The sequence below is a fragment of the Brienomyrus brachyistius genome, chromosome 6 (assembly GCF_023856365.1).
Source record: "Brienomyrus brachyistius isolate T26 chromosome 6, BBRACH_0.4, whole genome shotgun sequence".
Classification (NCBI taxonomy): Eukaryota; Metazoa; Chordata; class Actinopteri; order Osteoglossiformes; family Mormyridae; genus Brienomyrus; species Brienomyrus brachyistius.
Window position 1 is genome coordinate 9,003,470 of NC_064538.1, and position 23,262 is coordinate 9,026,731.

At 42.6% G+C, this 23,262-nt stretch overlaps 1 protein-coding gene across 6 annotated transcripts in view; it reads right to left on the reverse strand.

The window, feature by feature from the left end:
• rgs19 (regulator of G protein signaling 19) overlaps window positions 1-22,770 on the reverse strand; it is a 38,420-nt gene extending 15,650 nt beyond the window's left edge. The window contains exons 1-3 of one of the 6 annotated variants that reach the window (XM_049017967.1): window positions 22,598-22,770; window positions 18,064-18,174; window positions 1,057-1,193 (exon numbers count right to left, since the gene is read on the reverse strand). In XM_049017967.1, coding sequence (XP_048873924.1) covers window positions 1,057-1,193; window positions 18,064-18,075 — 149 coding nt within the window. In that variant the 5' untranslated portion in view covers window positions 18,076-18,174; window positions 22,598-22,770. Of the gene's footprint in view, window positions 1-1,056; window positions 1,194-11,052; window positions 11,380-18,063; window positions 18,175-21,475; window positions 21,514-22,379; window positions 22,569-22,597 lie in introns of those variants that run through there. The other 5 variants (XM_049017971.1, XM_049017968.1, XM_049017969.1 and 2 more) reach the window with 5 other exon arrangements.
• Window positions 22,771-23,262: the final 492 nt, after the last annotated feature.

The window sequence follows — 23,262 nt, forward strand, 5'->3', positions numbered from 1 at the left end:
CTGACCTGGAGTGTGAACACCAAGGAGCTACTAAAGAAGGTGCAGCAGAGACCGTATTTTCTGAGAATCTTCAGAAAGAAGAGTCTTCCCAAAAATCTGCTCCTTGCCTTTTATCACTGTTCCACCGAGAGCGTACTTCCATGCGGACTCTGCGTGAGGTACGGCAGCTGCACTTCCTCAGACGTGAAAGCTCTCCACGGGGTCATCAGGGCAGCGGAGAAAACAATTGGCTGCCATCTCCCCACCCTGGTACAAATCTACACCTCCCGATGCCAGAGAAACAGCTAAGGACATTTCATAGGATTCATCACATCCCGGGTCACCATCTCTTTCAGCTTTTGCCATCAGGCAAGAGATACAGAGCCATGAAAACCAGGACAAATCGCCTGAAAAATGGTTTTTATCCAAAAGCAATCATGGCTTTAAATGCAAAACATAACGGCTAATTTCTTATATTTCATCAATGCAGTCTGTATATTCAGTGTGATCTGTATAGTAAATGCAGTATTCAGTGCAATTTGTAATTTACCGCAATATTCAGTGCAATTTGTATATTTGTAATATTTTATTACTCTTTTTATGCCTCACATTGAGTCGAATTGCATTTTCAGTTTCGTTGTCCAAGTGACAATGACAATAAAGATTATCTTTATCTTTAACATAAACATGAATTAACTATAGTTAGTGAGATGGTTTTTCTCAATGTCTTCGTCTGCTTCCAGGTTACGTAGGTGACGTACTGTGGAACAGAGACCCTGTGCATGTGAAAGAGCCTGTGTTTCACAGAACACTTCATTCTGGCCATATGAAGGGATGCAGAAACATGGCCAATCAAGGAGGGGTGCATAAAGAGCACGATCAATGAGGAAAACAATACACAGACATCCGGCCAAGGGTCCAGCGCACGCATTTCACACATACTCCAAATAAAAGAGTAATGAAAATGTAAACATGCAGAGTCACGCTCACTGCATGGCGCAGCCCGGGCGGTGGTGGCGGGATGCGGGGCGCAGAAGGAGGGGCGCAGAAGGAGGGGGGCGTCAGCGGCAGACATACCATGAGCAGCTACAGCAGCAGCACCAGCAGAAACAGCAGGCATTGGGCCGCTGCGTGGGGCCCCTCCGGGCCCTGCTGGGAGACGTCTCGCTCCGCACCATGGGGCTCTCTCGCTCTGCCGGGACAGGACCTGTGTACTGAAACATGGGCGTGGGTCAGCCGCGTGCTGCCCTACCCTGGACCCCGTCATGTCACCTATAGCAGGAACATTCCAGCAATGTCACAAACACCATACTTACCGAGATGGAGACATTACTGACAGGGCCGGTCAGTCCTATAGGCCAGTGGGTTTCAAACTGTTTGTTTGAAGACCACCAAAAAGCTGTGGTCCAGTCTCCTGATCCTTTTCTTTTCCGACCCACATATCTCACACCAAAGGCATTGTTTGAGGAGTGACCATTCTTATCCAGAAAGGGCTGCTGTGTATGCAGGTTACTAATTAGAGGGCTGATTGGCTGAAGAGCCCTCACACCTTGGTTTGAACAGCTGACCTAAAGGTTATCCCACAAACCTGCATACACACCGGCCCTCTGCGGATAAGACTGCCCACCTCTGTTCTATTTTATGAGTATTCAACAATAAAATCGGCTGACCCAAGTGGGGGGAGGCTGTCCCCCTTGATTAAATTCACCAAGAGGGTGGAAGGGGGACAATTCTGGGGAGGGTTTAAAAGTTTTTTTTAGATTATTCAGAAGAACATCACGTGACTCACAGTTTGAGAACCACTGCTACAGTGTAGGTGTCAGAGGTTTCTTCCTGGGGTTCTCACTTCAGAGGGCTGCTGACTTAGCCAGCCACATGCCACACAGTCTAAGACAAAGTAAACTGGCTTGGTTGCAATGAGGAGCTCCAACTTCTTAGCCAGGCGATTTCACTTTGTCTGAAATGCTGCATGCCGTGAGTGAAATTGCATGGCTAAACCAGCACCCCTAGAAGTACTTTCGCCCTCTGCATTGCTGGCACAGGACGGCTATGTGACGTGTAGGGGAGAGGAAATGTGTCAAGGACACTGTTAGGCTAGCATGGCATAACCAGAAAATTTTTAATAGGGCAGTCACATGATTCATTTTTTAAAATAGCAATTAATCACACATCTTACCAATTAACTGCATACAAAATCAAGTTGCAACACGACCAAAACAATATTATAGTTTATATATTCTATATATTTGCTCAAACTATTCTCCCATTGGGTGAAATCAAAATCACAGCAATTAAAGTTAACGTGATCAAATAAATAATAATATGTTATGACTTGGCCCCACAGGGTGCGCTTAGTCCCTGCTTACAGTCCCCATGAAACACCAGGTAACACAGGAATCATTAATGTAGTTGTATGATTAAGTGAGCTCTCTTGTTCTGGAATAGTACAAGCAAACCTGGTGCAGTGGAGATAAAATAGGATGACCAGTAACAACGTGGATGAATATAATCAGCACGAGGATGAACAAGCTATTGTGAAGGCCTGAAGCTCCAGAGAGAAGATGGAAAGTCCATATAGTTGGCAGGAGTTCACATTGACATTACTGTTCCTAATAATAATAAATAATAATAATAATAATAATAATAATAATAATAATAATAGGGGCAGCATGGTGGTGCAGTGGTTAGCACTGTTACCTCACAACTCTGGAACCCGGATTCGAGTCTCCGTCTGGGTTATCTGTGTGGAGTTTGCATGTTCTCCCCATGTCGTCATAGGGTTTCCTCCGGGTACTCCGGTTTCCTCCCACAGTCCAAATACATCATGAGGCTAATTGGAGTTCCTAAATTGCCCGTAGGTGTGCATGTGTGAGTGAATGGTGTGTGAGTGTGCCCTGCAATGGGCTGGCCCCCCCATTCTGGGTTGTTCCCTGCCTCGTGCCCGTAGCTTCCGGGATAGGCTCCGGACCCCCCACGACCCAGTAGGATAAGCGGTTTGGAAAATGGATGGATGACAATAATAATAATATCATCATTTCAGTAAGGGGTATGAAAAGATACTAACTGTCTCCAGAGAGGCCTGAGAATTCCCATGCTCTATGACTCAGGGGATGTCTGTCTTCATTCATTTCAATTCTTAATTACTCTGTCATAATTTGTGCAGTAGATCACCTCAGCTGCTCTTTCAGGTGTAACTGAAAACTTATGACTAGGTCTTCAATTTCAATTTTAGGTTTTCTCTCACTTGTAGACTGGAATTAACCCCCCTCCAAAAAAAAAATACCATGAATCATGGTCTCACAGCTTAGCAGGCAACACAATGTGTGTTAAGATCAGAGCCACTGGTTAAATGAATAAACTCTGGACTGATTTACACTGAGGTTTGCCATAAAGTATAGTACAGACCTTTGTCAAAAGTGCGATTACTACCTCGCTGTGCACAGGGTTAGAAAATTAAACGACAATAGCAATAATTTGAATTAGAACTGGTCAATGTGACCATCATCTCCATGCCACGGAGGGTGAACTCCTCCTCTGAGACATACTTGGTAGTAGTGTGATCTGTTAATACATCAATGAAGAAAAGTAAACAGGTAAACGACTGAATAAACCCAACACTACTGCCACCCGCCACCCGTCTGACTCCAGCGGCTATTTGTAATCAACCCTTAATTCCTCTCTGATTAAATCCCCCCTACCTGCCATGAACGGCGACAGGCCTGCACTTTATGTCAAGCATCTGTACTGTAAGCAACAACAAAAAGGTACAAACAAAACAGAACAGAACCAGCAGAATGGACGGCTACAGAAGAGCGCAAAGTGGAGACATGCCAGAGGTGCTACGTTACAAACATACGGATGGGATTTCAGAAAATTCCTATCAGACAATGCGTCAGAAGGCAGATCTCAATGAAAGCCCCCAGATCCTATCCCTTGAATCTCATCGTTCGGGAGGCGTGATGTGGGCGCGCACACAAGCACGAGTGGAGTTTAAGTAACAGTGCCAGGAAAAAAAACGACAAATGCACTCTGTCCCAGTCTGAACCCCAGGGCTGTATCTGGTATCTAGAGTAGATGTGGGTGCATGTTTCCCAGCATCCTTCAGACTTCTTACTCTGGTATTTTTTTCCGTTTTGTCCTGGCATTCACTATCACTATATTTTTATTGGCAGCCTAAAAAGGCAACCCACAATAAGGTTTACGGCTTCATGCTAAGTTCTCCATTTGGTATTCACTGGTGAAGAACTGCCCTTGTTTTGTCATTTTTTTTAAAGTAAGTTTACATGCTGGGAGCTCTTGAATTCACTCAAATGCACTAACAGCAGAAAGCCTGCAAATGTTTCCGGGGATTAAAGCCATAATATAGCTGCTGACGCTTCTGTTTCAGTAAAACATTGAGCTCTAGCTACAAACCTGCCCCCATCATCTCACTCAGCCTCCGTCATGCTGACCCTGCCCGCATCGCCACCTGCCACACAGCAGTTCAGCTAGCATGGAGCCGGGTGCCCTCGCCTCTGTTTCGGCTACAGACTCTGTAGGGGACTCTGGAAAGTGAAGAATCAGTTCAGTACCTGGAACACCCAGGACAAATCAGCACAGGGTGTCCCAGATGGCCATGAAATTACGCTGCCCTCCAACTGGCTGCGGCCTCAAGCCTCGCCCTGACCCCACAGCATAGGCTACCCAGCCTGCACATGCCCCAAACTACTGGAGAGGAGGTTGCAGCCAATGGTGGATTGCCGAGAGGGGTACGGTGTTACAGTCCAGCTCAGATGAAAATGAAAGACAAAAATCCACGACAAGTCTCTGGCCGGCATCTATGTTTACTAATAATCTAAATCGGGCAGGCGCCCCGCTCCATGGAAACAAGCTTTTGGGAAACCTGGTACTTTGGTGGGAGGGGGGCATAAGTCACAAGTAGGAGAGCCTGCATTACAGAGCAGTGATGCCACGGGGGTGGGGGGGTACGTCATTCCAGAGGGCTTTTTCCATGCCCCCTGCCAATGAAAACATTTGCCGCAACACAGATAAGGCCGAGACAACTCAGGCAAATGAGAAGGCAGCCGTGACTGGTGATGTGACCGTCGCAATTCAGATTCACTCATTGACAGATTTCACTGGCTCAACAATCCTGTGCTCACTGTAATTTTGTTAGATAGTATTGACAGAGCGCCTGTCCGAGATTTTAAGAACATTCCCTTCACTGATAACGGCTAGGACATACGTTATTTCAGTCCGAACGATTTTACCTATATGTTACAGGCAACAGTAACATTTTACTGAATTTTTTTTCTGCAATTTGCTATGGGTTAGTTTTTGGACTCATATGAACATAGTTTGTGTTGTATTGGTTTCCCCGCCATAACAGTTAATATTTTAATTTAAGAGCCAGGCCTATTATGTATGTGTAGGTATAAAGGTGTGTATATATATATATATATATATGTATGTATGTGCCAGGCCTTCCAAAGAAAATTAATAAAGACTTGAATGCAAAAAACCATGAACGGAAATGACAGAGAAAAGGAAATGAAATGACAAAGTGTAGGGCATTGTGCTTTCACACTTAAATGAGCACAAACGATGAGATAAATCAAGAATTGCACAGCAGAGCAGCCGGTTTCCTGTCAGAAGAACACTTCCTATCTCAAAAAACCACATACATGATATCTCCAAACTCTGGTCCTGAAGATGTTCAAAACATCACCAGACTCAGTCCTGAAAAAGAACAATGGTATAAAAGCATATCCAAGGTGTGCTGCAGTATGACTACTGATAGGCCGGCCATTTAATTACAGTAAAATATCTCGGTATTAAAATGGCCCCTTAGTGTCACGTAGCGAATCCTGATTGGTGGGCTTGGGCACACGTGAATGTCTGGACCCAGGGACGCCCCGAAAGGAGCCCGATAAACAGCGGGCTGCTCAATGGCCCAGCGTAATCTTGCATTGATTAAATGTCATTTTGTAAAAAAAAGAATCATACTTCCCCATCTGTTCGGAGTTTTACTGGTGTCAGGTCACAAAAGGACAAGGCTCTTTTCCGGAAAGAGATGACCGGATATGGAGTAGCCCTGAATATTCCAGCGTTAGTACACCTCATGCCGGTCTTTGACCTTGTCGTTTGAGAAACACACATTGAAAGTTTTCGACACCCTCAGTCAGTTAGCGACACAACTTCGGTCATAAGGTTTTACTGATGGCGCAAATAGAGAGCCTTATAAGGCCTTGAGGAAACGCTGGGGAAGTACTGTTCTCTTTCCTGATCGCTTAATTGAAGTGTAAAACATTTTCAACAACAGCAAGATTTATAACGATCATCACATTCACGACGAGGAGCATCCATGGTGTTAGTTTGGTTACAATGACTGGCCTGAGAAAACTGTATGAGCAGATGTGGTGACAAGGTGTGAGTTTCCTGAGTGTACCGCTTCTAAGTTGGAGAGGAAACACAACATCCTGTCAGATGTAAGCATGAGCTCAATTTGTTACTCCACCCTACCACTTTCAGTCAGTTTCTATAAATAATAACATTTCAAGACGTAGAAGGTACCAGTGATGGTGACAGCACCTTGCCTGACAAGGTAGCACCTATAGAACTATTGGCCAAAGAAACCCATTTCATCCCTTTTGAGACCTCTTGTGTTTTGCAGAAACATAGACGCTCCCACCCATCTTATCTCTCATTAGTTCATCTTCTCAAGAGGCACAATTGCAAACTGAAGTAATATCCTGTTATGTTTGCATGTGTGCCTCTCTCACTTTCTCTCAAACTGATCGGTTTCATGGCACGCAGCTGTCGAGAGTTTTTAAATCACAACAATTTTCAAAATAAATTCTATTTTTCAGGCTTTAAAAAGCACAACCTTTCACAGAGTTAAATACCAGATCTTCAGAGGGGATGGAGGTATTTTAGGCCTCAAAAATGCAGTCTTCCTACCCCTCCCCCCCCACCCCACAATTTTTTTTTACCACAGGGTCATATCAAATATGTGTAGGCAGCAGATCCCAATTTCAATCAAAGCAACTGGAGGGAACTCTGATAAATACACTTAACTTTTTTATCCATCCATCCATCCATCCATCCATCCATCCAATAGTCTTTCAACCACTGATCCTGGTCTGAGTCGTGAGGAGGCCTGCAGCCTATCCGAGCATGGCAGGGGTACACTCTGGATGGGGTACCAGTCCTATTATAATTATTATGTTTTAAGCCTCGTGTACTTTTATCACTAGACTATTAACTTCTGCCCTTTTTGATGCATTCCCACAAAAAATTATTCTCTCCAGCCAAGGATTTACCGCTAGTACCATGTGAGGATCATCGGTGATTTCTGTGTATATAAAACTGCCTGGATGAATCTCAGAGTAGACATTTACTGGCAGCAAATAAAAACTGCACAAAGAAGACTCTTCTGAGTGCAGATCCATCAGTCTGGCTGGTATGAATATTACAGAATCTTCCATTCAGTCACCCATAAACACATTCTGAGGACCACATGGGGTCACAGAGGTCCATCAGCAAGCACCTTCTTAAAAACAAGGAGCTGGCAAATTTTTTTACGAAAGAATGAAACCCGAAAGCACCTCTGGGCCCGAGGCAAAGCGCGGCTACATCTCGCTCCCTCAGTCGCACAGCCACCGTGATCCTCTTTCGAAAGCGAGGCAAAGAGGGACTTGCACGCAGATGGAAACCACTTTCACATCTCCCTACCACACAATTTTAGGGAAGGAATGTTAGGTTTCCTCATCAATACTGACCAACTTGCCTGGCAATTTCAGACTCTACCAAAGCCCTAATATTCCTGCAAAGCCTCTTTCTACACCACTAACACTCCACTGCAGTGTATTAGTATTATTATTTAAACAATTGTGGCAGTTGCATCAGATAAGTCCATACAGGTTATGTGCAAACGTGACACCATGTTCAGTCCATTTGGCTGAAAGCACTTCCTCTTTGACACTGAGTGTTTGGTGTAACTGAATGCTGGTGTCCTGGTACAGAGCACATCTACTTTTCTGTACTACTGATTTGAATAACATTCATCAAAAATGTAAGCAAATATGTCTTTGCAAAAAACCCCCTGTGCTACTGGGTTCACTTTCTGTCAGTAGATCTGCATTACCAGGAAGAATTCTGACCCCAGAATCTTCACCTTTAATTGTTCTCTTTTAACTGTTGGAGTATAGCCTGACTGTGGAGGTTTCCTTGGGCCTAAGCCCTTCCATAAACCTCTGCTAAGCCGTGATCAGAATGAACGTATTTAAGAGCAGGCGAGGATTCTGCGAATGCCACTTAAGGGCCCATGCACCAGCGTGTGTCCAATGAGCCAGCTGCTGAGATGAGAGTGGGTCACTGTCGACTGGCGTACGTGGGTGACGGGTGCTAATCAGCGTGACGAAAGCGGGGAAATGTGGAAGTGAAACTAGGGCAGTGAATTGCAAAAAGGAGCCGACACTGAAGTACTGATTTACCAAATTAGCTAATAGCTATAAACACGTGTGAGTTACTCAATAACAAAAGTATATAGCTTATATTCAGTTGATTACGCTTCATAAAGTTAGCAGCATGTTACATGACTACAGATACGATAATAGGGTGTTAACGTGATGTTAACACAATATTTCAGGTTATGGTCTTTTTTTTAATAATCTGGGTATTACAGTATTATCACAGCTTCTCAAACTTACAGCATGAGTACAAATTCATTAGCATGGGCCTTGAAACACCGAAATGTGCTTTGCAGCACTGCAGTGTCTGACTCAAATATCTCTTAGCAATATGTTAGCTGTGTTACTTACAGTAAGCATCGCCGGTGTTAATCTGATGACTACACTTTCCAAGTTTTCCTAGTTCATAGAGTATTTTCCATCCCCATTGTGACCAGTATCCCAAAGAATCAAACATATGGCGGTGTGCTTTCCAAAAGCATAGCTAGTAAGTATGTCAGCAACATACATAGTAACTATGCAACTGAATGAGCCCAACTACTTAGATTGCTAAGGGGAGTGTTTGGGAAACGCACCCCGGTACGATATTAGCTGTGCATCCTGTGTACTGTACAGCATCACAGTGCACTCCTGAAACTCCCTGCTGTCCTCACAATTATATCATTTATATTGGTTTATATTGTTCACTTATCACTTTTTATATGCAGTTTGGTCTGAGGCGCACGAATAGCTATTTAAGTTATATTTTCATAATAAGCACATATTTTCATACCTCTCCTGTCCAGAGCTGGGTGTCTTACTTGGCTAGCCGTGGTGTTTTCATTACCTGCTTCTGTGCGCTTCCGTTGAGGCTTATAATGCGGAGCTATGACGTCACAACAACTGAAACTGCAAGACAAGGTCAACAGATGCAGGGGTGCGGCTCCACCTCGATTTAGGCGTGACAGGTAAAGATGGGATATCACAGGATGGTGCGTCCATGAAGTAACGTCTCACTTCCACGCCTCCTGCTTCTATGAGAAGCCGTGAGGTAACGCAGTTTGCAGAAAGTGCGGCGGTGCGTGTGATCACCACACTGTTCTAGGTAAACACAGAGCTCTGGCGGCTCCCTCGATCAATCCACCTAGAATGTGGCACAGGAAGTTAGCTGCCAAAACCCCACAGTTTACCGTCACAATAGCCACAGCAGCAGTGGCATCACCAAAACTGTTTCAACTGCCCCGATTAACTAGCCACAAACGTCTGCGAGACTGATTCTGTCTGTGTGTCACAGGTGCATGTGAGGATAACAGGTATAATTTTGGAAATCCATTTTTACAGAAATATATTTAATGGAAATACAGGGAGTGTTGGAAACTAGAGGGAAAAAGATGACTGAGTCGCTAAATGTTATTTACGCAGCCAACCACTTCAATGCAGGGGCGTCACAATGTAAACAGAATCTGAGACCATTCATTGTAATATGATAACTGCTCTTTCAATCCTGTCAGTCCCTCAATGTCTTTTTCTGTTTTAATCTGTCTGTATTTTACTGTACTTGAAAATAAAAAAAAATCTAATAAAACTACTAACAAACAAAAAAAAAATAATCAGCATCAAAGGTTGGAGACACTGTCCACTGCTTCCAGACATGAAACCGGCAGGAAATGCCTTGCCCACAATGCAAATGTCTCCTGACTTCCAGAATGCATAATACTAAGAAGAACGCAGAAGAGTCCCCCCCAATGTTACCACACGTCACTTTCCACACCTCATCCACACACCCTAGGTGTGCTGTGAGTTCATTTGAGGTTCATGCCAAACACTATATCTGCTCTATCGCTGAGCCTTCAACAGGATTATGGAAAATAGGCCTCACACACTACTTTCCTTGAGAATTAAGGTACATAAGGGTAAACCATCAGCTTTATCAAACTGGCAAAGAATCCACATTTTCAACAACAGGAAGTTATATATCTTAAGAGCTAAGAGATCATAAAGAAACGGCTGTATAAACACAAAAGCCAGTATGTCTTTCTTCCTTCCACTTCATTCCCCATGCGTGTGAACGCGCACCTCACATTCGTGCAAATGAATGCGACACAGATAGGGCCGGCGGACGGCGGGGCACAAGGTGAGAGAGGAAGTGAGGGGCACCGCTGATGGCCCCAGGCTGCATGCCACCCTCCGCTCTTCCCGTGAGCGCTGACGTTACACTCGCCGTTAGGTGCGGTGCAGCTAGCTGGAGCTCCGTCCGTACATTGTAACATAATGCAGGGGAAGCATCACGCGGCTGACACCCCGGCCTCTGATGGGCCTCACATGTGTACTTTTCATAAGAACAGTGCTTAGGAGTTCATACATAGACAAAAGGTCATCAGAAAAATACTTTCAGATTCAATAATAAACAAAACAGCAGTGACATTGGACGGATCCTCTTAATATCCTACGACCGGTGACACTTTGCAAAGTGTTATCATGTGACGCACATGCCCACAGATACTAAAATAAAAAGATGCTTTTATTATGAGATGTACTGTGCTGTCCTTGTAAAAACATGCCAGGGCAAATACATTTGGCCGGATCTGTGAGCGTTAAGCTTCAAAAAAAATGCACAAAATTAAAAAAAAAAAAAAACACTCACCTTCCAAGGAGTCAGTCAGTCTGGAATAATCAACTAATGGTTCTTCGTCTCCTGTGCTTCTCTTTTCCCTTTGTGAATTTTCCCTCAAATCCCTCCATCCACCACTAAGCAGTCAGGGTGACGCGACAGCCGGAGATGCCACCCGGCCGAAGACCACTGGCTCTGCGTGACAGGACAACCACGGGCGGCAAATCAGACACCCTCACCCCGAGTCAGTCACATAAAGAGCCAGCAAGAGAGAGAGAGAGAGACAGAGGAAGAGAAAGAGAGAGAGAGAGGAATAGGAGAAGGAAAGGAGAAGAGCACAAAGCAAGTGCAGAAACCTGGCAAAAGGGAAGTTTTGAAACCTTGCAGATGTCGTAAGAGGCTCGGGGTATGTTTGAAACTTCCATGACTCAGCCCCCTCCCACCTCCACAGCACGTACCCCGGCACGTGCCCGAAGCTACCCTGGGCAGGTAGTGCTGATATGGCCATTCTGTGCTTGGTGAATCTGCTGTTTCAGACAGACTAAGTGACCACACCAGTGAGCTCATGGGTACCCGCTCAGGCCGCTATGACTTGTATGAAAGGCCGGCCCCTCCCTACCCAGACAGACCCAGACGCACACTGCGGACAGCCAGCCGAACAAACTTTCATTACATTTACCGTATTATAATTTGAGGCCACACTCAACTCTTTTCTAGCTTCCTGCAAAAATAAACACTTCTTGTGACATTCACAAGTCACAGTTTGCTGGACGATGATTAAAGACTGCCGACTTGGGAGAATCTGACCCAGACAGCAGCTCGTGTTCATCAACAGTTGGTGGAATCGGCTGAGGTAGAACCAACCCACAGCTCACGTTAAACTAGCTATACAAAAACACACGCTGGTGATCTAAGGGGGCACACGTCGTATTACCATCTGATTTTACAAATCAATATCTAAAACAAAGAATTAGATATATAACTATGCAACGTTGCAACATTTCAACTGTTATGTGGACTCCAGCCCCATTCACATTTAAGCTAATACATTAATTTCTTATTACTCAGAAATGCTCTTTCTTCTTTCTCCAGGTTTCAAGTTAGTTTCTCCACCAGCCTCCTAGGAACTTCCCTAATTTCCATTTACCAGTCAATACATTGTTTTGTTTCTTTCTGCCATGGCTTTCTGTCTTACTCACTTTCCTATCTGGGCGGTGATGAAGTTCTTTAAGTCAGTAAACACTGTCTGTCTTTTCCACTCAGAAAACACACTGCACACTTAATGCTGTGTTCTAAGACACTAAACATGTATTACGAGAGAGTATAGCAAAATGGCAGCGCACCCACTTTCAAAGATCGATCACCTTGCATGGCAAGATTTCTGATTGGAGAACATACATGCTGCCCATACATAGATGATAAATACAAATTAAAATACACACACACTTATTTAGTCAAACATTAGCCCGAAGTTTAAGAATCTCTACAGTATATATAGGCTTAAGACATCGATAAAATAAACTATGGCCATAGTCATCATTCTTTAGGAATTGTGAAAGTGTGAGAGGTAGGAATCAACTTAACCCTTTTCTAGTTCTGTTCTCAGGTCTAATGTAGCCTAGAAAACCCTTGTAACGTTAAAGGATAGAAATTATAGGAATTCTGGAACCTGGAATTGAACATTAGAATCTTGACGTTAACTAGCTATAGAACGCACAAAAATGGAGTCACTGCTGATAAGCAAATAAGAAATACAATGACTATCGTTTAAAAAAAAAAAAAAAACACGTTAAAAGGACTCCCCCTAAACTTTGTAGAATCAGAATAAAAGCACTGCTAAATCACGTAGAATGCAGCCTGCTCCTCTTCCGCCCTTTGCGGCAACAGAGTAACTTCCCATAAAAAGTGACCGGACATCCCTGTATAACAGGAATTCTTTGTGTACTACTATTTTAGTGATAATTTGTGATATAATTACCCATCAACATGAAGACATTCCTCACATCGTAGCCTCGGGATCCGAAACAGAATGATCCTCTTAAAGCTTTGGGAATTTCCTCTAATGCATTTTTCTTGAATAAAATCAGAGTGTTACGCCAAAATGTGACACAGTGAAGTAACCTAAAGCATCTCTGGCCGGGCGACCATGCTTACACCACCGAGTGACAGCTCCATGTCATTACGTCTCTTATCCGCTTTAACGCATTATGACACAAGACAAAGTTGCTTTATTTAACATGTGGGAAAAAAAGTGTTTTTTTTTTCAGAAATACTTGAATTTTACTTATGACTGTCGCAGGAGATGAAGTGCAGTAATGCAGCAGCGAGTGTGCATGTGTAAGATAGACGGGCACAAGCAAATGCAATGGAAGGAAATTGACAGGGGATATATTTAGGGCTGAACATGTGAAAATAATTGAAAGTGAATTCAGTTAAGCCATGCAGTCGTGGTACATGGCAGAGACTCAAAGGATAGGGAGGCCTTCCTGCTTTTGGCAGAGACAGGGGATAGAAGGTCAGCTTCTGATGCTGGACAAACCCTTGTCTGCACGTGGACAGACACACCTCCACACAGACGTCCCTACCCCCACACACTGATATTCCTTTCTCCACACTGAAATTCCCGCCTCCACAGACATTCCCCCACGCACACGGACACTCTCGTCCACACACTGACGCTCTCACCCGCACACTGACATCTCCATCTCCACACATTCCCATTCCCACCTACACACTGATCTGCACCTGACCATTGCCACAGAACTGCTGCTCACACGATAGGAACATCAGTGAACAGCATCGGGTATCCTTTCCGAAATCTCCCCACTTTCCCAGTGCAATATTATCCTCGGCTGTGTAACTTTCCTACAGTAAGCTGAACACCAGCAAAGGCAGCAGGCTAGAAGGCTCACTGCCTTCGAGTGCCCTTCTGATCTAACATTAAACCCGGTGAAATATGTAAAGAAGAACACTGCTGCTTACGGACAGCGGCTCTGAGGCCTGCATGGTGACCATGGCCTAAAAGGGGGTTTTAGACTAGAGTGTGATGCGCCTCCCAGAGGAAGCCGTGACTTTGACATGTGCTTCTCTCACAAGCAGAAAGACTGAGGAAGCATCTGCAACATCATCAATGTTTGTCACGGTATCTGTCTTCATTAGAGAACGAGTGTATGCATGTATGTCTGCATTTGTAGATCATATAAACAATAAAATGGAGGGTGATATTCATGCATTAAAACCCCCCGGCTGCTCCTGTTACCAATTTGGATTGTTTACTTTGTTCATTCTTAAAGACCTGTACCACATGATCATTGATCATGTGACACGAAGAGTTTATATGAGGGGAAAATTTCCTTTTCAATGTCCCTGCTTCTCTTCTTCTCTTGAGGTTTTTGGCCCTGGGATGTCCACACCCAAAATGCATTAAGCTAAAATATGCATGTGTGTTTGTGTGTGTGTGTGTATGTGTGTAGCATGATAACCTTTAGAGGAGGAACTGTTCAGGGCTGTGAAAAAGGGTTACTGGCAAGGGCTGCTTAGAAATGATTGGAGTGGGGAGGTCAGCCGGAGTTGGTGGAGGCGTCGACTAGCAGGCATGTGATCCTGGGTCGCCTGGAGCACTAGGCAGGCCAACAGGCCAGCTGTGCAGCTTGCAGAAAATACAAACCCAGCCAAACTCGTGCTGGGACTGATATTATTAGACTCCAGATCAATCAAGGTGTGGATGGAGGACTACCAGATCAAGGTCCTGACATGGCCCTCATATTTCAAGACCGGAACCCCATCGAAAACCTCTGGAATAATAGGAGGAAGATGGATATGGATATAATCACATTGCATCAAACAAAACTGAGTTGTTAAATTGTTTTTCGCACCAGGAGTAGGATAAAGTCAGCCAGTAACAACGTGAAGGACTGGTAGCATGCCAGTATTGATTGTTTAAGTAGTGGTGGGTGATATGATGATAATTTATCATGACCGGTTGCAACTGCATCCACAATAAGCATTTCAGAGTTATCATGAGCATTGCAATAAAGCACTACTTAACACTATTATTATACAGACAGAATAAACCGGCAATCACCTATCACGCGATAGCCTGCGTGCTTGGAGGATACAACAGCATTACAACTTGTGTGAAACAAAGCAATTTCAGCCTGCATAACATCGCAGCGCTGTCTGTATCTCTTACTTCTCTGTCAAGCACCTGTTTCACTGGATTTCAAATTACCGAAAAGATCTCGAATGAAAAACTTTGATCTTTTCTGCCCAGCTAGCTAACTTCATAAAAACAAACTTCATATACCATCGGACTGCAAAAAATATTGCACTCGTGTCACGAGGCGAATAACGCACCGGCCATAGAGGGGCTGGCTAAGGTGACGAATAAAGGAAGGTCTTGGTTGACGGGGAGAAACTGGCACAGGAAAAGTTCTCTAATTTGATTGCGTGGGAAAGGCTTGGATTTGTGAAATTCAACATGCACCAACCTACTGTAATTTGCAAACTTTATAAAAATACTGTTCATACAAATGTGATAAATATTCACTTGTACTTAAAACCTTTGAAGCTTTACTATCAAAAAAAAAACACTCTTGTTATAATGAGTCAATTTCTTATACGTACAGTATTTTACATACCTTAAAACAACTTATGTTATTTTATACAACAGTTAATTCCGACCAACATATCTGATTGGACAAGAGGCATTCTGTAAGTGCGGTTATCAGAGTATTTCACGTCAGCTGTATTGCTTCGCTTCACAGGTGTGTCTAAAAACCGTTACACATGCTTCACTGTCACCAACAAGGGGCTGGTGTTGGGCTGGTTCTCGTTTAGTGCCTTTTGAGAACCTGCTTACGTTTCCATCTGTCTCAAAAACGAACGTAGGCAGAAGTGCGAGTAAAGTAAAAGTTCATATATATTCCTTTTTCTTGGATTTGTTTTGATGCTTTGATTTAAAAATTTTATGAGCTGAAGAATGAAAAAAAAAATGTTTCCAACTCTGATATATCGGAGTACAACGTGTATGTTATTGCTTAATTAATGCTACAACCACTTGTTGATTAATTAACATTAGTACCAACCAGTTGTTGTTTAACATTACTACATACATTCCAATTTAGTTGGTCTGCAGAGAAAAAAAAGTGATCAGCATTGTAGATATTGTGATATAATATTTTGGCCATGTGTCCATGCCTATGTTGAACCCTCCTAAGTAAAAAATATTATTATTGTATTATTTTATAATGGGTATAAAGTTTATCCAATGTATAAAAATATAGTTTTTTTTAATATATTTTGGCCACACATTCTGTGTGTGTGTGTGATTAGGTTTATATAGAAATCTGTTGTTTTTTTTTTACATTGTGGGGACCATTTTTCAGGTCCCCACAAAGATCTGTGAATGCAATCAAAAAAAGTAAAAATGCGCCAAAAGTCTCGTATTCTGTTTGGTTAGTTATCAATAACAAAAAAAAAAAAAAAAAAACACACATATAAAATAAAAATAACAAACCTTTTACACAGAGGAAGGCATTGGACAGCAAAGGGTTTGCTCAGGTATGACAGTGGGTCATGTTGTATTTGAGGGTCCTGCTTGCAGACTGCATGTCTAGATCTACGTTCCACAGCTTTCTGTCCTTAACTATGGGAGGCGTGGCTTTGAGAGGGGACACGCCCCCTCACCACAGTAACAGTTGCTTTGACAGAGTTTCTATAAAGGTCTCAGGGGGGCATCTCAGCTAGGAAAAACAGAATCACATCACAGTCCGACACAGCTTACAAGACACCTTAAAATAACCTATATCAAAAATAATAACCCTGTTTCTGACGTGAGCCTGGTCTTCTTAAGGCTCTGTTTGACCAGCACACCACTGCATGCACCTAGGGCTGCAGTACGGACATGGATACCCTGGCAGATTCAGGGGGCCCAGGACTTCTCAGTGGCCCTTGAACATGTAAAATTATGCATAAAACTGGGTTGGGGGGCAAGGAGACATTTTGCTAGGGGGCTTAGAATTTCTGGCTACGCCCATACATGAACATAATATGTATGTAAACAGATGATGGATAAATTCTCCAGTAAAACTACCTTTTTAAATCAACATGCTGATATTTTGTGGTGATTATTTGCCTTATTCTCAGGATGGAGCTGTCATCACATTAGACCAGTGATCAGTTTGTAATATTTTAAACCAAATTTATTTCACAAAAGTTTTTTAGCAATAGCACAACGCCTTCATGCACTTCACAAAAAGAGTCTGACATAATACAACACAACCCAATGAAAACTTTTTGGTCGAGACCCATGATCTGAGAACCACTGCTTTAGAACACACAGCCCTGGCTACTCATTTTTTAAAAGCGATGGATAGGTTACTTAGTACAAGACTGTCCATTCAAAAACAAGCGTTTCAGCATCCTAGCTATTTTTCCCCCAAAACATTTACATCAAAAAGGAAAATATCACAGCATAACCAAGTTAACTTTATAAATTCATTTTTGGGCCAGCACATTATACCGTAAATGCACTTCAGTATATTAACTTTACTCCTCCCGTAACCTAGTTGTCTGCAAAAATATGACGTGACTTTTTTTCCTTTCAGGAATGTTTAGGTTTTTCTACTTCTCCCAGGAAAACCGCATTACCCAATAAACACCTATGGCTCGTGTAACTCTAGCAGGGGCGGCGAGAGCTCGGCCCAGTTTCTTTCACAAGGGCTCCTCTCTCCAGTGAAGCCAACGTGTTTGTATAGGGCAGCCAGACATGTCCCAAACATGTCCTCCATGTTTCAGCAAGCCAGACGTATCGTTAGATTCATCCCTAAAAGGCTGCAGCTTTGGGCCAAAGGAAAAAAAAAAAGCAGGCTGGAGTTACGCGCAGGATCGACTGTCGTGTAGCACCCCCCCCCCCCACCCCACCCAAAAGAAAACCAGAGCCCAGGATGGAGCCTTAACTATGTGATATGGAATGTTGACCAGTGAGCTCTCCGGCAAATACTATGTGGAACAGAAAGAGCAAAAGGCGAGAGGATATCGTACCAGAATGTCCATCAGGGCTTGGCGGCTTGCGGACAGATAGTCTGGAAATCCTCAACGTTGTTAACAGCCCGGGTACACGCATGTCATCCCCCTGCAGGCTGCCGATCTCTCCTGTGTCACGGGAACACAAGGAAGGATAGGGGATATTCTTACTCACGGCACAATGAACAACACAGGAGTTTAACTTTCCTTCTGGAACACAAACTGTTTAGCAACTTCGCAGATTCAAAACACAGAGCCGTAATAAAATGTTTTGATCGATTTATTGCTGTTTTGAATGTTGTTTTACTTATAATGTAATTGATCTAGGAAAAAAAAACGGATATTTACCAATTATTTTTGCAGGCCCGTGTATAAATAACCACTGAGGTACAATAATAAGTCAGCACTTTTATCTTTTAAAAATGAATAAAGTTCACGCATCAGGTCTATCTTGGAATGGCTCAGGAAAAGGAGCTTATTAACAGGGATATGGACAAAAAAGCAGAAAGGGAAAAAACCAGCAAGGCCCACAAGAAACTGCAAGCCTTCCTCCCACCTAAGACTGCACTCCAGTCTATAGCACTTAGCATAGCAAATGGCTTGACCTTGGCAGGGCAACTACCTACTCAGGGACACAGTGATAGCCTATCTAAGGAACATGCAAGAAAAACCTGATAGCATCACTGAAAGAGTGTGTGTCATTAATGGCAGCTGTGAACCCCACAAATTAGTCTCAGTTCTGAGTTTTTAAGCGATTTTATAAACAAACCTGCAATATTAACATGGGTATGTGGTATTCATTGGTAATAAATGGTGCATGTAAATTAAATTACTTAACCCTTAAACACAATCCAGATTCAAGAGTAATTCTCAATGTTATTAGTATTTGAATACGTTTCCTGTACGCATTGCAAATGGCTCCATTTGGGAGTAAACACTGGATGCAGCATGGAGAAAGGTTGAGCTATCATGCTTCTCCTTTACAAGCTTAGGACCTGAGAGGAAGCAAGAAGAAGAGCCTGAAAGAAAGAGGAAACAGGCAACAAGAAAGAAGACAATAAAAAAGGGAAGGAGATGACACAGAATAAAACAAGCATAAACGGTGACAAAAGATCTGTCAGAACAAATGAGACAGTGTTGAAAATCTGTCATATGGAAACCAGCGTCCTGCATCCTGTGGTTGTTGGAAACAAAAAGCTACTGGTATTCATTCAAATTAATGGACAAATCAACTACACTATCATTACTAATGAAATCGCTCCTGTATGTGACCATTAGTGTTGGGCGGTATACTGGTTCATACCGAAAAATGTTTTTTATTATTGTTATGATATGAATTGTTCTTTCACAGCAATACCGGTTTAAATAGCCGACACAACGTTCGGAAAGTGGCGCAGCTGGAAACTCTTTAAAGGGGGGACTTTTTTCACTGCTGCATCACTAAAGATGTACTGCGAAAGATCAGAAACGGAAGATAAAGCTGACGCTGGAGTCGAAAATAATAGGAGACTGGAGTTGTTAAAAAATCGATTCTCAGATACTAATCGTTAGTATCTGATTAGATACTCATTTTCACCATTATTGATACCAACAGTGCGGTTTTCGCCTCATTTGCTACACTTCACACAGCACTGCTACAGTGCGGGCGTGCATGTAAGCAACACACTTGCGTGGCCCCTTCCCCCCTCTCAATAGCCACCGAACGCATTCGCGCTGGTTAACACACACATACCGAGTCGCCCAAACATGGCATATGCTGCAATTGAAGGCACTTCGCAAGCTGCTTTAGTAAAAAAAATGCAAAAGTGCCGTTTAGAAGTTTTTTGCAGACGAGCATTGAAAGGCTAAGGATGTCCATAAGCCTCTATGCAAACAGTACTACAAAGTTGTGGTGACGAAGGCAAGTAGCACGTCAAACCTGGCAAAGCATCTTAAAGACCGACATGCCGGTCTTTATGAGAATTTTCGTGAGGTCAGTAAAGCTCATGTTCCAGCAACACTGAACTATTAAACACTTATCAAAAATGTTAACTTGGCCGGTGTACACCTTAACATTAGCCGTGAGCCAACAAACACGTTAGCCGTATGTTATCATTAAGGTAGTGGATAGGCGCAATGGCTAATAATAAAATAATATAGTTAATGTGGAAATAATGCAAAAAATGTAAAGTAAAAATGTGTCCTGTAAAATCCTGTAAAATGTGGTAAACGCCAAGTCATACTTAAAAAAAAATAAATAGTCATATACCGTGAAACCGATATATCTTTGAAAAATACCGTGATATAAATTTTTGGTAATACCGCCCAGTACTAGTGACCATCAATGAAGAACCAAAAAAATAAGCTCATCTCTTTTGAAACAAAGTTAAATTGGACCTTCTAAATTTGACCCAACTACAACATGCAACTTATAAGTGACAGACCAGAAAAAAAGCAAAATACAGAATGAATCAAAATTACCTGTTATAACCCATTCATTTGCCCCATATTTGATTAATTGGTAAAATGCTTATGCTCCACCAAATTTACTAATTGAAGTCTTAATCCTGATCACAAAAGCAATGCAAAAATGTACTTGATTAGTAACAATGTTATAAGAAAGCAGGATTTTTTTAACTTGGGATATTTATAATGTTATACCCAGAGGCAACAAAAACATGAAGTGGATCTATTTAGCTTATCTACTGCCTTTGTCCAAGTTCATTAAATACACACAGACCATCTGATGAATGACTTCTACTGTTCATTTATTTCGATATACTGTATGAAATAAAATCAATACACAGTTCACAGGAGATTAAGTGTGGTTTATACATACAAAGATTACAGCGAAAAACCCATAAAGGGATGTTGTATTTATATCTTCAACTCTCATACCATACAAACTTGACAGTTTGGTTTTCAGTGTAATTCAACTTGATAAAGATGATTACCCACCCCCACCCCCCCACACAGACACACACTCTCCAAAATATTTTGATGGAGTCTAATTGAACAACAAGGGCACCACCACCAACAACAATAATAATCATCACCATCATCACCATCAGCATGCACCACACATAAAGTTGACAAGCCCATGTCTTGGCACTTAAAGGCCTGAAATTATAACAGAAAAGTTGAGTACGAAATGAAAAAAGGTGCTTGATCAGCATGTGCCATCCCTCCATCCTGAATGGGTTGCTAACCCATCACACACACACACATATATATATGCATATTTTTTTATGTACAAACCATCATAACTGATTTGAAAACTACTTTCCAGGACCATTTACATAACGACATCGTTTCCGATCACCAGACAAACCACATGCAAAAACAGGTAAGACTTCCTAAAAGAATCATACTTAAAACAGTTACTGTAAAATGACTCATTTATGTTACTGAATTAAATGTCAACATTGACGGACACGTAACCGCTATTTACCTTCCCTTTAAAGCGCGCGCTCTGCCGATCGGAGGGTACGAACATATCCAGAAAGCAACGCCGCCACGCGACACGAAAGCCCCGCCCCCTTACCTTCCTCCACAGTACGAGAGCGCGGCATCCGCTACGCGCCCGTGAAATTCATTCACCAAAGGTTGCGCGCGAGCGCCGGGAGCGTGCCTTACTATACAAGAACGGGGGAGACGAGAAGAGAGGGACACGCGAACCCGGAGAAGAACCAGGAAAAATGCTATATTGGAGCTACAGCATCTGTACGCACCTAGGCAGCGTGCAATAAGAACACACACACAAGCCTCACACGGAATCGGTTACGTTGACACACTATTTCCCAGACTGTTCCTATTAAAAGTCATTTTAGAATTTGTTAATATATTTTAACCATACAAAGATGATCCTTTTGGAACCGTGAACTTGTTTTTCAGCATGTCATGTTTAATACTGACTTTTAAATAATTCGCATGTACAGAGGTATTGTGATTAAAACAATCGACTTGCATCGGTTCAATTACTGCACTCTTTCGTAACGATACTCCAGTGAGAGATCGCAGCTTGTCCGCTATGCTGAACCGATGTTTCCTCGACAAAACTGTCAATTCAAACAACCGGTATACTCATGAAATACCCAGTATGCGTACCTCTTCATGATCTTCAATATTTTTAATTACATACTCATAAAATAAGCACTCGAGACCACGAATTACTCCCTCTTGCAAAATACCCCTGCATGGTTACAACTAGCTTCGCGTTATGTTTCGCCTTAGAAAATACAAATCTTAGCTGCGATTTTGAACCTGGGGCAATTTACCAGTCACAAAAATTAAGCATACAAGTAAAAAATAAGCAGTAGTCATTCTTCACTTACGAATAAGCGTGGTGGACTCACCAGCGAGGACAATCAGCCGCTAATTCCCGAAAAGACTCATTCAAGTATCCGAATGTTTGTCCTAAACAATATTTTAATCCAGCTGTATTCGAATCATGTGGAATCGGGACAGTTAAAGACGATCTATTCTTGAGGAATCACAGACCTTTTAAAAACGGGAAAACCCACCATCCACTGACTAGCTAACGATCTTGCCGTAACCATGATATAATACTTACAATATTTGCATTAAAAGGACCTGGCGGGCGGCAGCCGTTTCGTTTTCTGAAGCACATCCGTTTCTTTTATATGTTTTGTGTATATAAATACAGTATCTTTTGCTCTACTGTTCCAGCTTCAGAATCGACACCCTTTAAGCAGACAGAGGTTGTGCTGCGCATGCGTTCACTTAGACAGTTCTACTCAGGCGGTTTGCAGAGGACTTCCTCAGAAATTGTCCTTTCCATTGGAACTTCTTTCCTTTTCGTGCGCAAACCTAACCACCACTGGAAAATAACAGGGGTATTGCAATCGCTAAACCAATACAAATAAATAATAGGAACAGCAATTGCTGATGCAAAATAATCCATTACTTGCTGCATGAACACGTTCTCTCACGAGAACTTTAGTTTTTGAAGTTCTTTTTCTTTCCTCTAAGAAATAAACTGAACATAGAATGCATAATTTAAATGGTTTCATGACTTGAGGAGTGCAAATGATATTTATGTGTAAGCAATGACAGCGTCTTGAATGATTCTGTACGTTTCAACACTATTATTGAACACCAAAAACGAGCTTCTGTTCGCAGGAACGCGATTTAATTCCCAGCAGGTGGCGCTAAACACCAACGATTGTGAGGTACTGCAAGAATCTCTTCTGCACGTTTTGACGTAGGCATTTTAAC